Genomic DNA, 13352 nt, shown 5'->3' with positions numbered 1-13352 from the left:
CGTCCGCCTCATGATTGCATCTGCTAGAAAGAGGTTTCCATATCGTTATAAATAATGTTTTGTTCGGTTCTCCAACCAACGTGGAATCTCACATTAACTATGACCTTTAGGAATAGTTTACGTTAAAATATCGCCACTAAAGTTTAATAATTGTACGAGGGAATTGGAGTAGATAAGAGAATCTTAAAAAATAAAAAGAAAAGCCTTCAAAGCTCATCCCACATGCAGAGAGCTGGAAAGGCAGTGAAATACCCACACACACACATACACATGTTCTCTCTTTCACTATTTTTTTTTAAAAATTTTTTTTTTAATTTTTTCATCAGATCCAGCCCACCAAAATATATGGAACAATAAAACAAAATTAATTTAATTATAATCCCAATCATTAATTAATCCCACATTCCTAATAATAACAATAATAATAATACAACTCAGCTAATTCATTAAAAATTTGAACTGTTTTATATGAGAAAAGAAAAGTGTGTAATGAAGGATTAATTAAAATGGGAATTTTGATCCGAACCCCATGGCCAAAACCCAGCTGCTGCTGCTGCTGCTGCTGCACTTTGTTGTTGTTCTTCAATACCATTGAACATTTGAGAGAAGCTTTCTTCTTGAATTACTTGAGGATGGTCAACCGTTGACCTGGATGACCCGCGTTGAATCAGCTGCGTTATGGCACCCGATCCGAACGCCGCCGATGGGAATAGGTCTTTGATCCCTGGTTCACAACATGCTCTTCCACCTTCCCCGCCGTTTATTGCTGCTTGTGTCTTTGAGATGTCCAGGTTGATGTCACAACTGTTGTCGCTGCTCCAACACCGTTCGTTTTCTTTCTTTAGGTTCATGGTGGCCCCGCCGCCCGCCACCTCACCGGAGTCCTTGGTTTTTAACGCTAATAACTGCCGAAAAACAAAATCATTCCCTTAATTAACCAACGTCACACTTGAAATTATTCATTTTAATTTAATTATTTTATTTTATTTTATTTTAATAAGAACAATATTTAAAAACTATGAAATTATCTTTATTATTATTATTATTATTTTTTACCTCTGCATGGAGTTTGGTGTTTTGAGCTTGGAGGACATCATTGTCAGCCTTAAGAGATTCAAAGTGTTTCTTCAAGACCTCATAATCTCTTTCCAGCTGCTTGGTCTTCCATCTGGCTCTTCTGTTCTGGAACCAAATAGCAACCTGTCTTGGCTGCAACCCCAAGGCTTTGGCCAGTTGAATCTTTCTCTCAGGCTCAAGCTTATTCCCCAGCTCAAAGCTCTTCTCCAAAGCCTTCACTTGCTCTAAATTAAGGCGCTTCTTCTTCTCTCCCAACGCCAATCCATCGTCCGATAGCCCCTCGTCGCCGTTCATTTCCTCGCATCCATTTTCGATGCCTGAAAACGACATCGATCTCTTCATCATCACCGGGACGACCCCATCTGCAAAACCGAACAAAAACAATCAAAACCCGGTCGTGTAATTTGTATGCGAGTGGAGGGAGAAGGAAGAGGAGGAGAGAAACCGTGGAAGTAGAGGTGAGGAGGGCAGGAGGGGATGGCGTTGAAGGAAGCTGAGGGAAGGTATTCGTGGTGATCGGCGGGACGGGATTGGAAGAGGAAGCTATGGGAATGGTGAGGGGAAGCCATGGGGATGGAAATGCATGCTAGATCTCAATATTGGGCTTGGATTTGGATTGAGATCAAGGAGAGAGAGATGAGAAGAAATAGAAGGAGGATGAGATGAAAGAAGAAGAAAAGGGAAAGGGGTGAGGGAGTGGTGGTGTGGCTCTCACTCTCATGGTGAGAAGATAGATGTTTTGCAGAGAGAGAGAGAGAAGAGGCAGAGGAGTCTGAAAGACAGCGAATTTTAGGTCGAGAAAGAAGAGAGAAGGTGTGTGAATTTGCTGTATATTTTTGTCATGGAAGGGATGAGCTGACCCATCCCATGATATGGATCTCTCTTTCTCTCTCTAATTTCCCTCTCACATGTATACCACGTTATACCTTCAAACATCACATTTTTATTCATCTTTTCATCCACCAATCATCTCCACCATTTTTAAACGTCTCTATTGGGAAATATTTTCACACCCTTATAAGAAATGTTTTGTACTACTCTTTAATCGATATGGAATCTCACAACCCTTCCGCTTTAAGGGTCTACGTCATCGTCGTCACACCACTCAGTATCTAGCTCTAATACCCTTTATAACAGTTCAAGTCACCGCTAGTAGATATTGTCCGCTTTACCCCATTAGGTATTGTTGTTGGCTTCACGATTTTAAAATGTCTCCACTGGAGAAAGATTTTCACACCCTTTTAAGAAATGTTTTGTACCACTCTTCAATCGATATGGAATCTCACAACCCTTCCGCTTTAAGGGTCTACGTCATCGTCGTCACACCACTCAGTATCTAGCTCTAATACCCTTTATAACAGTTCAAGTCACCGCTAGTAGATATTGTCCGCTTTACCCCATTAGGTATTGTTGTTGGCTTCACGATTTTAAAATGTCTCAACTGGAGAAAGATTTTCACACCCTTATAATAAATGTTTCATTCCACTCTTCAATCGATGTGAGATATCACAACTCTTCAACTTTAAGGGTCAGCATATTTGTTATCACATCGTCCGTTATCTAGATCTGATACCCTTTGTAACAGTTCAAGTCACCGCTAGTAGATATTGTTCGCTTTAGCCCGTTACGTATTATTGTTAGCCTCACGATTTTAAAACGTCTCCACTGGAGAAAGATTTTAACACCCTTATAAGAAATGTCCGTTCTACTCTTCAATCGATATGATATCTCACAACCCTTCCGCTTTAAGGGTTAGCATCTTCGTTGTCACACCGCCCAGTATCTAACTCTGATACCCTTTGTAACATTTCAAGCCACCGCTAGTAGATATTGTCCGCTTTTGCCCATTACGTATCGTTGTCTGCCTCATGATTTTAAAATGCATATGGCTGATGGCAATACATACCGAGCTAAAGCATACAATATCTGCTATCGGTGAGTTTATGCTGTTACAAATAGTATTAGAGTTAATCTCGCACCATCCAGCATAGGGTTAGACCCTCTCCATAGTAGATATATTTTAAAATTGTGATACTGACATCAATATATAACAGGTCAAATGAGACAATATCTACTAGAGATGAGTTTAGATTGTTACATGTCTACTTTAAAAGTATAATCTCTCAAAACCTTTGTGATGTCTCACATTAGTTGGAGAGAATAACAAATCATTTATAAGGGTGTGGAAACCTTCTCCTACCAAACGTGTTTTAAAGCCTTGAGGGGAAGCCCAAAAGGGAAAGCCGTGTGTCGTAACAACCTTAGTTTTTGTTTTTAAAAAATGTCTCTTATCAATATAAATAGTGTCCCTTACTTATATGCTCATAATTATTGTTCTCTTAATCCGTCAATACAAGACGCAAACAAATTACACTCGAATAAGATTAATAAGGATGATCCAAATATCATGACATGATTAAAAAGAGTTAATTTCAATTCATAACGTATCGAGCTAAGTTTAATTAGTAACGATCGAAGACATTAGAATTAATCAAAACCTTGACTCAGCCATCCAAACTCATAGGCTATAAAATCAAATACGCTAATAAAAAGATTGAAATAATGAGCTATGTCTATTTGCCTTTATGTTTAAACAAAAGAATGGAAAGAATATCAACATGGGAAGGATTAAAAAAATAGTTGGTGGGCAGCAAAGGGTCCAGGAAGAAACACATAAAATAATAAACTTTTTTTTTAAAAAAAAAAAAAAAAAAACAGCCCTTCCGATCTGACAAATGGTAGACATATCTATCCAACTTGCACACACCTCGAAAAACAAGGTGAAAACCGCCCGCCCAAACATTAAAAACTAAGAACAAAATCATCATCGTCGTCATCAAAAGCTAAAAGGCAAAGAGTTCTTGGTTTCAGTCATGAGGGGCCATCCCATTACGCAATGCCCTTAGTGTGCGACGAGGAAACTAGGGCTGGGCTACCCCCTTTAACTCTCTATCCTCGGGATCTCCAAACTCCTTTATTACATCTAATTTATTAATATTATCATTTCTATATGCTTTGCATGTCTCAACTAATCCCATGTTTACATATTTTATTTGGGAGCTAAGCTATAAAGTCAGTGTTATTGCTTAATGATGGAATCTCTAGCTGATCTTTAGGGATTGAGTAGGAATATTAGAATGAAAATAATTAAATATTATTGTTGTCAGTCTCATAATTTTAGAACACGTCTGTGTTAAGGAGAGGTTTGTATCTCCCATAAATGTGGGATGTCATACTAGATTTGGGTCGTGTTTTGGTGGAGTTGGGAGACAGTTTAAAGTGGAGTGTTTGTGGGAAATGGAGAGGGATGGGTCCTAAGAAAATGGCTTGTAGTGAAGCTGCTCACATGTGGGTTTCAGCATGTTTTAGGGGATGCAATTGCATGTCCCTATGGAGTGAAAGCTGTGGATTTCTTCTTCTTCCCATGTGCTTTTGCCCTTCTCTTCACTACAACGTGCTTCTTCTATTCTCTAACAGTTGGAATAGTTTTTTATTACGGGACCTCCCTCCCCCTCTTTGCTTTCTTCTACCCAATTCAATTCATTTATGTCACGAAAATCGATCGTGACATATTGACATTCTATTCGATATTCAGTTGATATAAAATTCTCTATTTCATAGTATTCTCTAATCTTATCCTTCGCTTAATAAGCTATACATACTGGATTTGGATAACTATGGTATAATTCTCGGATGTTATGATTTTCGTTGTCTCCATCATGAATTATTGTGACAAGACATTATTTGGTGCAAAGAAAAACGTAGGGTTGGCTAAGAGTGGTAATAGCAAAAGGCATATGAATTGATTCATATATATAAGCTTTGACTTTATGCTCCCTTTTTTGTATACTTTATACGATGATTCAAAAACTTTATGATTAGTTTCTTAAAAGCTTTGATGATTGATATATTCAAATACATGCATGAAGCCCTTTGTCCATATTGCTATTAAGAAAATTAAAATAATATATTTCCCTTGTCTCCTTTGGACCACGCAATAAATTATTTTTAAAAAATCTGGGCCTTTCTTGGGCCAAGCCTATGTCAGTGAGCTTAAGCTACTATTTGGGCATCCAGGCCCATGGTCATCGTGACTATTGAACTATGCTCGAGATGATTTATTTATTTTTTAAAATCATTTTGACGAGATAATTGGAAGAAGAACAAAACATTCGTTATAAAAGCGTGGAAACCTATCACTAATAGACACATTTTAAAATTTTGAGGGAAACTCGGGAGGAAAAACCCATTGCAGACAATATCTACTAGCGGTGGGCTTGACCTCTTTCAATTGGTATCAAAGGTAGTCACGGGACAATGCAAGGCACTGGTCGGTGTAGAGTTAGACTCTCTCCATAGTAGAAGCGTTTTAAAATTGTGAGGTTGACAACGATATGTGCGGACAATATATGCTAGTGTTGGGATTGGGCTCTTACAAATGATAGAAGAGGGTCCAACCCTACTTCGTCTAGTGTGATTAGAGCTAGTTGTTGAACCGTGCATCTTTGGGTTCTTACAAATGGTAAGAGAGGGTCTAGTCCTATTTCAATTAGTGCGACTAGTGCCCAGAGTAGAAGGTCCAACCATACTTCAACTAGTGTGACCAGAGTAGAAGGTCTAACCGTATTCCGACTAGTGCAATCAGTGTCTCAAACCATCTGACGACTGGCTCATCTATTTCGACTAGTGTGATTGGGTCAATCGTCAGACAGTGCGTCGTTGGGCTCTTACAAATGGTCTGAGAGGGTCGAACCGTAAACCTAAAAATCTACATAAAAAGAAAAAAAATTGATTTGTAGAAATTTGTTCTTCATTTGACTGAGTTCATAGTCAATTGCGGAAAAAGAAAAGAAAAAAAGAAAAAAAAGGTCGGCCGGCCCGTGACGTTGAACGCCGATTCCGACCCATAAAGCGTCGCTCTCGGTGACTAAGGTCGGAGGTGGTTGAGGATTAAGGGCAATTTGAAATAACAAAGTGGCCCCTAAATTTAAATAAAAGCCCTCCGTTCTTTGACTTTGAACCTCCTTTTCCCACTGATGTTTACATTCCTCAATTCAAGCCTGTAATTTCAGCCCATTCCTTGACATTTCTCATAACCCTCCAAAAAAATCACTTCCTTTTCTCCCCATTTTGTCCTCTTCTCCCTTATCATTCCCATTTCTCTCCCAAATTCCTCTGTTTTGGTGTCTCCTCTTTCCTCTAATGGGTTGTGCTACCTCTAAGCAGAAGCGATGCCCCCACTGCCGGAACTCAATGACTCAAAGAAGCAACTCTCTTCATGCCCACCAATCTCTACCGCCGCGGCAACCCGACAGCCACCACGTCGTTGCCTTTTCCTCTTCCACTCTCGGTTCTCTCAAGCTCGAAAACATTCACTTCGACAACAAAATCTACACCGCCGTTGATGTCGATGAGCCTCTCTACCCCCAAAACAACGCAATCAAGAATGGGGCTTCGATGGGGCTAATTGAGGCCAAAACTTGGTCCAATATGATCAATGACAAAATTCCCAAAATTGCCCCCAAAACTCCGATCATGACGCCGCCCGGCGAGCCGGAGACCATTAATGTTTGGGAAGTCATGGAAGGCCTCGATGACAATAGTCCCTTCCGTCCGACATGTCGGCCTCGAAGCTTCTCCTTCGATGTCAGTTCAAATCCGATATGTGTTTCCTTAGAACAGGGGAATTCAAATTTGAAGGAAACTAACGATACCTTCACTTCCTATAAACCATTCTGGCTTCAAGAAACGGGTAATAATTCTTTTTCCGTTTGAAATTCATCTCAATTCAAAGTATAAATCTTTTATCGATAACGTTCGCTTCACAATCTGGATTCCTCTGTTTCATTGTTGGGTTTCAGATTTGGACCCTGATATGATATCTTCGTTTAGGAAATCCTTAGAGGAGCTTCCGCAGGAGGAGGAGGACCCATTTCATCTCCGGCCACCGGAGGACGAATCATCGGGTAAACACAAAGTTGTGGTGTACTTCACGAGCCTGAGAGGGATTCGAAAGACATACGAGGACTGTTGTGACGTGAGGATGATCTTGAGATCCATGGGAGCTCGAGTGGACGAACGGGACGTGTCGATGGATTCAGGGTTCAAACAGGAGCTAAAGGAGCTACTCGGGGAAGGGTTCAACGGCGGCAGACTGCCGAGAGTATTCGTGGGAGAAACGTACATTGGTGGGGCAGAGGAAATTAGGAGGCTGCACGAAGATGGGGAGCTGGAGAAGGTACTGGAAGGGTGCGAGAAAATGGAGGAGGGCGGCGGTGGGGTAGGCGGAGAGAGTGGCGTCAGTGGAGGCGGTGGTGGGTGTTGTGAGGGTTGTGGGGAAGTGAGGTTTGTGCCATGTGAGAGGTGTTCTGGAAGCTGCAAAATTTACTATGAAGAAGGTGAAGAGGAGGAAGAAGAAGAGGGCGGATTCCAGCGATGTCCTGATTGTAATGAAAATGGGTTAATTCGTTGTCCCATTTGTTGTTGTTAGTGTAATTCAAACAAATTTTGTTCTTTTTGGTTGTTGTACAGTGAAGAACAGGATTTGGTTTGTTGTTTTGGGGAGAGTTGAGATTGGATGTGAAAATTTTCAGCTAATACGAAGAAAAAACACCGTTATTTATGCTCAAAATGCTGTTTTAATTCTGCTTATAACTCTAATGGACTTTTCTTTCTTTTTCTTTTTTCTATTGTACCGATCACAAAAATTATTCGATAAACTGTTTTTATACAGGAGTTAGTGAGGTCAACGGTCAACCGTCAACGGTCAACGGTCAACGGTCAACTCACATATTGGAGAGGTTGAGGATGCTGACAGGAGAAGCTGAAAATTCCTCCAATTTGGTTTCTTTTGGATTTGATTTATTGTTTGGACCCGAAGACCAATTCTTGTTCGATAGCAACTTGGCCGTTACTTATTACCGTCAACAGAGTTTTAAAATGCGTATGCTAACGAGAAGTTTTTAAGTTTTAAAATGCGTATGCTAACGAGAAGTTTTTAAACCCTTATAAGGAATGTTTAGTTCCCTTCTACAATCGACGTGAGATCACAAAATTTATATAATAGCCCAAGTCCACAACTCACAAATATAGTTAGTTTTGGGCTTTCTCTTTCCGATTTCATTCAAGACTTTTAAAACGTGTATGCTAGGGAGAGGTTTCCATCCCTTATTATGAATGTTTCGTTTCCCTCTCCAATCGATGTGAGATCTCACAATCCACCTTCCTTTGAACCTAGCATCTTCACTGACACTCTCATTCAAATGTAGTCTCGGTTCATTCATATATCATTCATTTATTCAAGTGTCACAGAGAAATTATGTTAAATCCTTTAACACATTTCTCATAGTATAAAACAAAGGTTGAAATTATTATTATTGAAGAATAATTTTAAAAGAGAGTTCTTATGAAGAAATTCTTTATTTGTTGTAGAATTAGAGTAGAGAGTAGTAGTTTTATAATGTCATATCATCATAAACTAAAATAATAGTAAATGATTTGTTGAGTTGGCATAGAAATAGACTTTGGTAATAGACCATATACTATATTGTTGAATCTAATGCAAGGGCAAATATAAGAGCTTATGGAGTTCCACAAAGTTTTTGACATATTTGATTTGAATTATATTCAATTTTTCTTCAACTACTTCCATATTATATAAATTGAACGTAGGATTATAGGACACTTAAGATAATACAAATTCTTCTGGATTAATGAAGCTTCAAGGTAAGAATTCATAATTTCGTGAAAATCTATGATGATGCAGATAGTTTCAAAGCTTTTGATTTGTGCCTAATAAGAATATGAACTTTGGAGAGAAACGAAGAAAATCGAAAGAACGAAAAGAATGAGAGATTCCTAGAAGATTTGATCGAAAGGGTATCGGGTAAATTACAGGGAAGAAGCAAGTCAATTTCACAAAAAGATGAAAAATTTAAAGACATTCTCAAAGTTAATCCATAACCCAGATATTGAAATGGAAACCTAAAACAAACCCATTAGCCAAAACAATCAAAAGAAGAGATAAACAAAAGTTAAGAAGCTATTGGAAACTTTTCTCATGGCGTACCTGTTTGAAGCTCGGAGAGAAGAAGAGGAGAGGGGGCCGACGTTCTTTTGTTTTTGGTATCAGTTTGGTTGGTGATGGTACTACACTCAACTTTTGGACAAACCACGAATGAGCGGTGAGGTACCCCGATTGAACAAGTGTGGTTTTGGATTAAACTTTTTTTATCTTGTTCATTGCACTCATTGATAGTTTGGATGCATCTAGTAATAACCCAAGTCCACCACTAGTTCATATTGTTTGCATTAGTCCGTTACGTATTACCGTCAGTCTCACGATTTTCAAACGCGTCTACTAAGAAAATGTTTAGGGTTTAAGATTTAAGGCGTCTGATCTTACACACCCCCCATTTTTCTCTCCCATCATGAGTCAGCACAAAGCATTTATACACACAACTAACCACAACCTTAGCATTTATACACACAACAAACCACAAGCTCGTTTATCAATGACATTTCACGCATACCCATTTCAAATCATCTCCTCCCTTTATTTACCGACCAAGAATCTCATCAGAAATTTTGAGACGTTCTAGACAGGTACAAGATTAGACCTCTAAAGTTCAACTATTACTTTGATTGACCTATATGGATCAGCCAGATTGATGGCTAACCGACTTCGGTTGGCTCGACCCATAATCAACCCATATGGGTCGGGTCAGGTCGACTCACACATTTATTGTAGCTAATCCAAATGGGTCTACCAAACAATCATTGTGGTTGACCCACAAAGGTGGGTCACAACCTCATCTTTAGGGTTTGACACATGAATGGGACGCAAGGCTATTCCTTGTTATTCGTTTCTCCTTTAGGATCAATAGGGTTTAGGCTGTGGGGGCAATGTTACTAAGTCCCCATTCTCGTGTTGAGTTCATGAGACAATCATCCATCAAACAAGTAAAGATTATCAAAGTTGAAACTTAAAATCTTCAAGATCATTACAACTTTAACCACCAAGCTATGTTTAGGTCTCATCTATCACAATAATGTCTCCATACACCTAAAACAAATTTAAAAAAAAGTTCGAGAATATGGTGATATTAATTAGAACCGACATTGATTTATTAATTCATGCAATAATTTATTGTTTTCCCTCAACAAAAAGTAGAAAGCGATATAAGAGAATGAAATAAAGGTAGAGAAGGAGAGGGTCCATCTCTCTCATTCGTGTTTTTTTTTTTTTTCTTTTCAAACTTACTATTAAGTTTTGAAAATGACTTCACCGTTCAATCTATATGCAAATTTTTCTTTCTTTTTTTACTACGAACACTTTGATTAATTTACTAAAGTGGTTTAAAATTTTCATGTGTTCTTTCTTCGTGAAAAGAAGTATACATTTAATTGTGTTATGGACCACAAACAAAGTAAGAAACAAAATGGGGACATGCATTTAATGTCCCTATAATTTGCAATCAAATGGTTCAAATTCAGACATTTTCATCGATTCATCACGTGACATGACTATTGATTTTCATATTAAAAAAATTATGTCGGACTGATACATGAATAAACTAAGACTACATTTGAATGAAAGGAACTCTGTCGTTAAGTTTAAAACAACATGTGCTCCACCATTAAGGGACATCTTATCCATTTGTGTTATGCTCGGGTTATATCTAATACATACTATTTTTTTAATAGAAAAGTTGTCGGTATGAAATTAAATAGGTAAATAATTAGTAACTTGAACTTTATAATATATATATATATAGAAAAAGTATGTTGATGAACAACCAAGCACATGCCTCGGTCTGTTAATCTAATTGCAAGTGGAAATGGGTCATAGTTGATTACACTTAAAAATGGGTCTAAATATTATTAACAAATCAAATGCTATTATGTGTTTCTTTTCTGACCTCTAAAAAGGTATTTATATATATTAAATCATATCTAGAAAATTAAATTCAAGACTTTTTTTTAATTAATCACGATGTTGATTAATTTACCTAACTAATAATACTGCTTTTCAAAAGTGGATTTGACACTTAAACAAAAATCTACAAAATTCTTTTACTTAATCTATAATCGTTTTGAATATTATTTACAAATATAATAAGTTTTTAAATTTTGATCCGTTTAATCTCTAAATTTTAAAAAATGTTGAAGATGTGAAAGCCCCTTTTTTTGGGATTCCTTTCTTTGTTTTCTGTCCTTTAATCAATTATAATAGCAGATGTGATGTTAAAGCTAAAGAACTTTTGAGTTAATTGGGGTGCCCCATTAGAAGCTTACTTAGCTTGCTAAATTAGTCAATGGTCCCTGCAAATGCTGCATTTTTATAAGCTAATTAGATATTCATTTTTTGGGTGTATTTTTACAATTAACTTCTGTTATACATTTGGGTTACATCCCTATATATATAATAATAATAATAATAATAAAGGGACGTCTCTCTTTTCATGGAAAATACACCCATTTTTTGATCTAAGCGACCAAAAACCTAGAAAAGGGAATATAAAAAGACCCATATAAATAACATAGTAACATCAAATCCGATATAAATAAGAATAATATAGATATATATATATATATATCAATACCAAACCCGACACGGTTGTTCTTGTTCTTGTTCTTGTTCTATTGCATAATTAAGCTCCTGATGATGGCTGCCTCGGCGCTATCAGAATCTATTGTAGATAAGAGCTGAGAGAGTCTTTCACTTAGGTCATCCACCTCCCTATGCAAGTTTCTAATGTAATTGCAGGTTTCATGGAGGACTTTTGAAGCTGATACCTGAAGAAATTAATAAACCTAATAATTAGCTTAATTTCATGTATATAATAAAGTCAAATCTTAAATTTAACAAAAAAAACAAACACTTGGTAATTAGCTACTAATGTTGGTGTTAAATTCTTTAATTGACTAGACCAGGACATTAAAGCGTGGACTTTTGGTTTTGAAAACAAAAATGTGCCCCCTCCCTGAGAAGAAATTTTGAGTATGTACCTTGTCGGGGCGGCGGTGGCGAATCTCGGGGACGAGTTGACGGAGCTTGGAGAGGAGGTCGATGATTTGGTCATCGCTGATTCTTGAAGCGCCTGAGTGCCTTGATCTTCTGGTGGACATTTTGGTGAGTGAGGTTGAAGGTTATGTGGAGTTGAAGATGGAGAGGCAGTTGGAGTAGAAAAGGTGTTGGGTTTGAAGGAATGGAAGGGAAGTGATAAGAGGGTTATAAAGAGAAAGGACCACAAAGGAAAACACTTTGGGTAGTTGTTTTTATGTTCCCAAGTTGGGGATTCAACTCAAGTGGGCTTCCTCAAATATGTTTGCTTTTTGTGTTAACAGTGGGCCTTCCTTGTACATCTCTCCTTCCACAACTCCATGTGATTCCAATTACAAAACCAACACACACACACACACACAATTTCTTACCCTTTTACCCCGTTCAGGTGTAGACGCGTTTTAAAATTGTGAAGCTGACGATGACACATAATGATAGATTTGGGTCGTTACACATTGTCTTTCTGAACAAGATCTAGTTTTCACATCTTCGAACAATCATTTGAGAGGAATAGAAACAATGTGATGGAAGAGACTGTTTCTTTTAAATCAAGTCATTGGACAAAGACATGTGCAATTAATAAATTAAAAGAGCTCAAGTTCCGAGAGGACAACGTTGAAATAATGTACTAACCTTATAATGCTACCGAGAAAACAACTTGAGGATTGGTAAGCAGCACTCCGATAAAATAGGGTAATGCTTATGGTATCTTAATGTTTGGATGAAAAGGATGAAAGGAGCCATCGTTTTTTAATTACTTTTTAAACATAGGAGGTTGAAACGGTGTCGTTAGTGTCTTAATACCTTTGCAACTACTTTAAATTAAACTATTTTGGTGTAATTTGAGGAAGGAAAATACGTGGAAATAAAGTAGAATATTTTATGAAAAAGAAAATTAAATAATGAGATAACAACATAGGGATACTTTTTGTATTGATACGTGACATGTCCTTAAATTAAATTTAATAGAGAATCTAATTAATGAGGCTTAATTAAATTAATTAAATGCATAAATAACCTTTTTTTTTTCTTTTTAATTGACGTCATAGAGAGAGAGAATTGTTGATGAGTGAGACAGAGAGATAGATTTGCAGAAGATTGTGTGAAAGGGCAAAGTCACATGCAAGTTCCCAAGAGCAAACGACATGCCACGTGGCAGGGCTTAGATTCTAGTACTGTTTTTTTTTTTTTTTTTTTTTTTTTTTTTTTT

The 13352-nt window shown here is 37.5% G+C and overlaps 3 protein-coding genes across 3 annotated transcripts; 1 reads left to right on the top strand and 2 right to left on the bottom strand.

The window, feature by feature from the left end:
- Positions 1 to 457: 457 nt before the first annotated feature.
- On the bottom strand, positions 458 to 1922 carry LOC111445023 (homeobox-leucine zipper protein ATHB-20-like). Its single transcript, XM_023083209.1, has 3 exons — positions 1523 to 1922; positions 1057 to 1439; positions 458 to 905 (listed from the first exon to the last, which is right to left on the bottom strand). The coding sequence occupies exons 1-3, from the start codon at positions 1644 to 1646 to the stop codon at positions 498 to 500; spliced, it is 915 nt and encodes a 304-aa protein (XP_022938977.1). The 5' UTR covers positions 1647 to 1922; the 3' UTR covers positions 458 to 497.
- A 4105-nt stretch (positions 1923 to 6027) lies between these two features.
- Positions 6028 to 7708, top strand: LOC111445308 (uncharacterized protein At3g28850-like). Its single transcript, XM_023083601.1, has 2 exons — positions 6028 to 6829; positions 6939 to 7708. The coding sequence occupies exons 1-2, from the start codon at positions 6280 to 6282 to the stop codon at positions 7565 to 7567; spliced, it is 1179 nt and encodes a 392-aa protein (XP_022939369.1). The 5' UTR covers positions 6028 to 6279; the 3' UTR covers positions 7568 to 7708.
- Positions 7709 to 11482: 3774 nt separating this feature from the next.
- LOC111445367 (transcription factor PRE6-like) lies at positions 11483 to 12304 on the bottom strand. The gene is made up of 2 exons (XM_023083705.1): positions 12088 to 12304; positions 11483 to 11874 (listed from the first exon to the last, which is right to left on the bottom strand). Exons 1-2 carry the CDS (start codon positions 12205 to 12207, stop codon positions 11719 to 11721), a joined length of 276 nt encoding a protein of 91 aa, XP_022939473.1. The 5' UTR covers positions 12208 to 12304; the 3' UTR covers positions 11483 to 11718.
- Between the last annotated feature and the right edge of the window lie 1048 nt (positions 12305 to 13352).

This window comes from Cucurbita moschata, unplaced genomic scaffold (assembly GCF_002738365.1).
Source record: "Cucurbita moschata cultivar Rifu unplaced genomic scaffold, Cmos_1.0 Cmo_Scf00007, whole genome shotgun sequence".
Classification (NCBI taxonomy): domain Eukaryota; kingdom Viridiplantae; phylum Streptophyta; class Magnoliopsida; order Cucurbitales; family Cucurbitaceae; genus Cucurbita; species Cucurbita moschata.
The sequence above is the reverse complement of the archived record's forward strand: the minus strand, read 5'-3'. Positions and strand labels throughout refer to the sequence as shown.

Coding starts and splice junctions, on each gene's coding strand:
- LOC111445023 (XM_023083209.1), bottom strand. CDS start 1,646: ATGGCTTCCCCTCACCATTCCCATAGCTTCCTCTTCCAATCCCGTCCC. Junction 1,440..1,522: donor TCCTCACCTCTACTTCCACG/GTTTCTCTCCTC, acceptor TCGGTTTTGCAG/ATGGGGTCGTCCCGGTGATG. Junction 906..1,056: donor ACACCAAACTCCATGCAGAG/GTAAAAAATAAT, acceptor GTTTTTCGGCAG/TTATTAGCGTTAAAAACCAA.
- LOC111445308 (XM_023083601.1), top strand. CDS start 6,280: ATGGGTTGTGCTACCTCTAAGCAGAAGCGATGCCCCCACTGCCGGAAC. Junction 6,830..6,938: donor ATTCTGGCTTCAAGAAACGG/GTAATAATTCTT, acceptor GTTGGGTTTCAG/ATTTGGACCCTGATATGATA.
- LOC111445367 (XM_023083705.1), bottom strand. CDS start 12,207: ATGTCCACCAGAAGATCAAGGCACTCAGGCGCTTCAAGAATCAGCGAT. Junction 11,875..12,087: donor GCCACCGCCGCCCCGACAAG/GTACATACTCAA, acceptor TAATTTCTTCAG/GTATCAGCTTCAAAAGTCCT.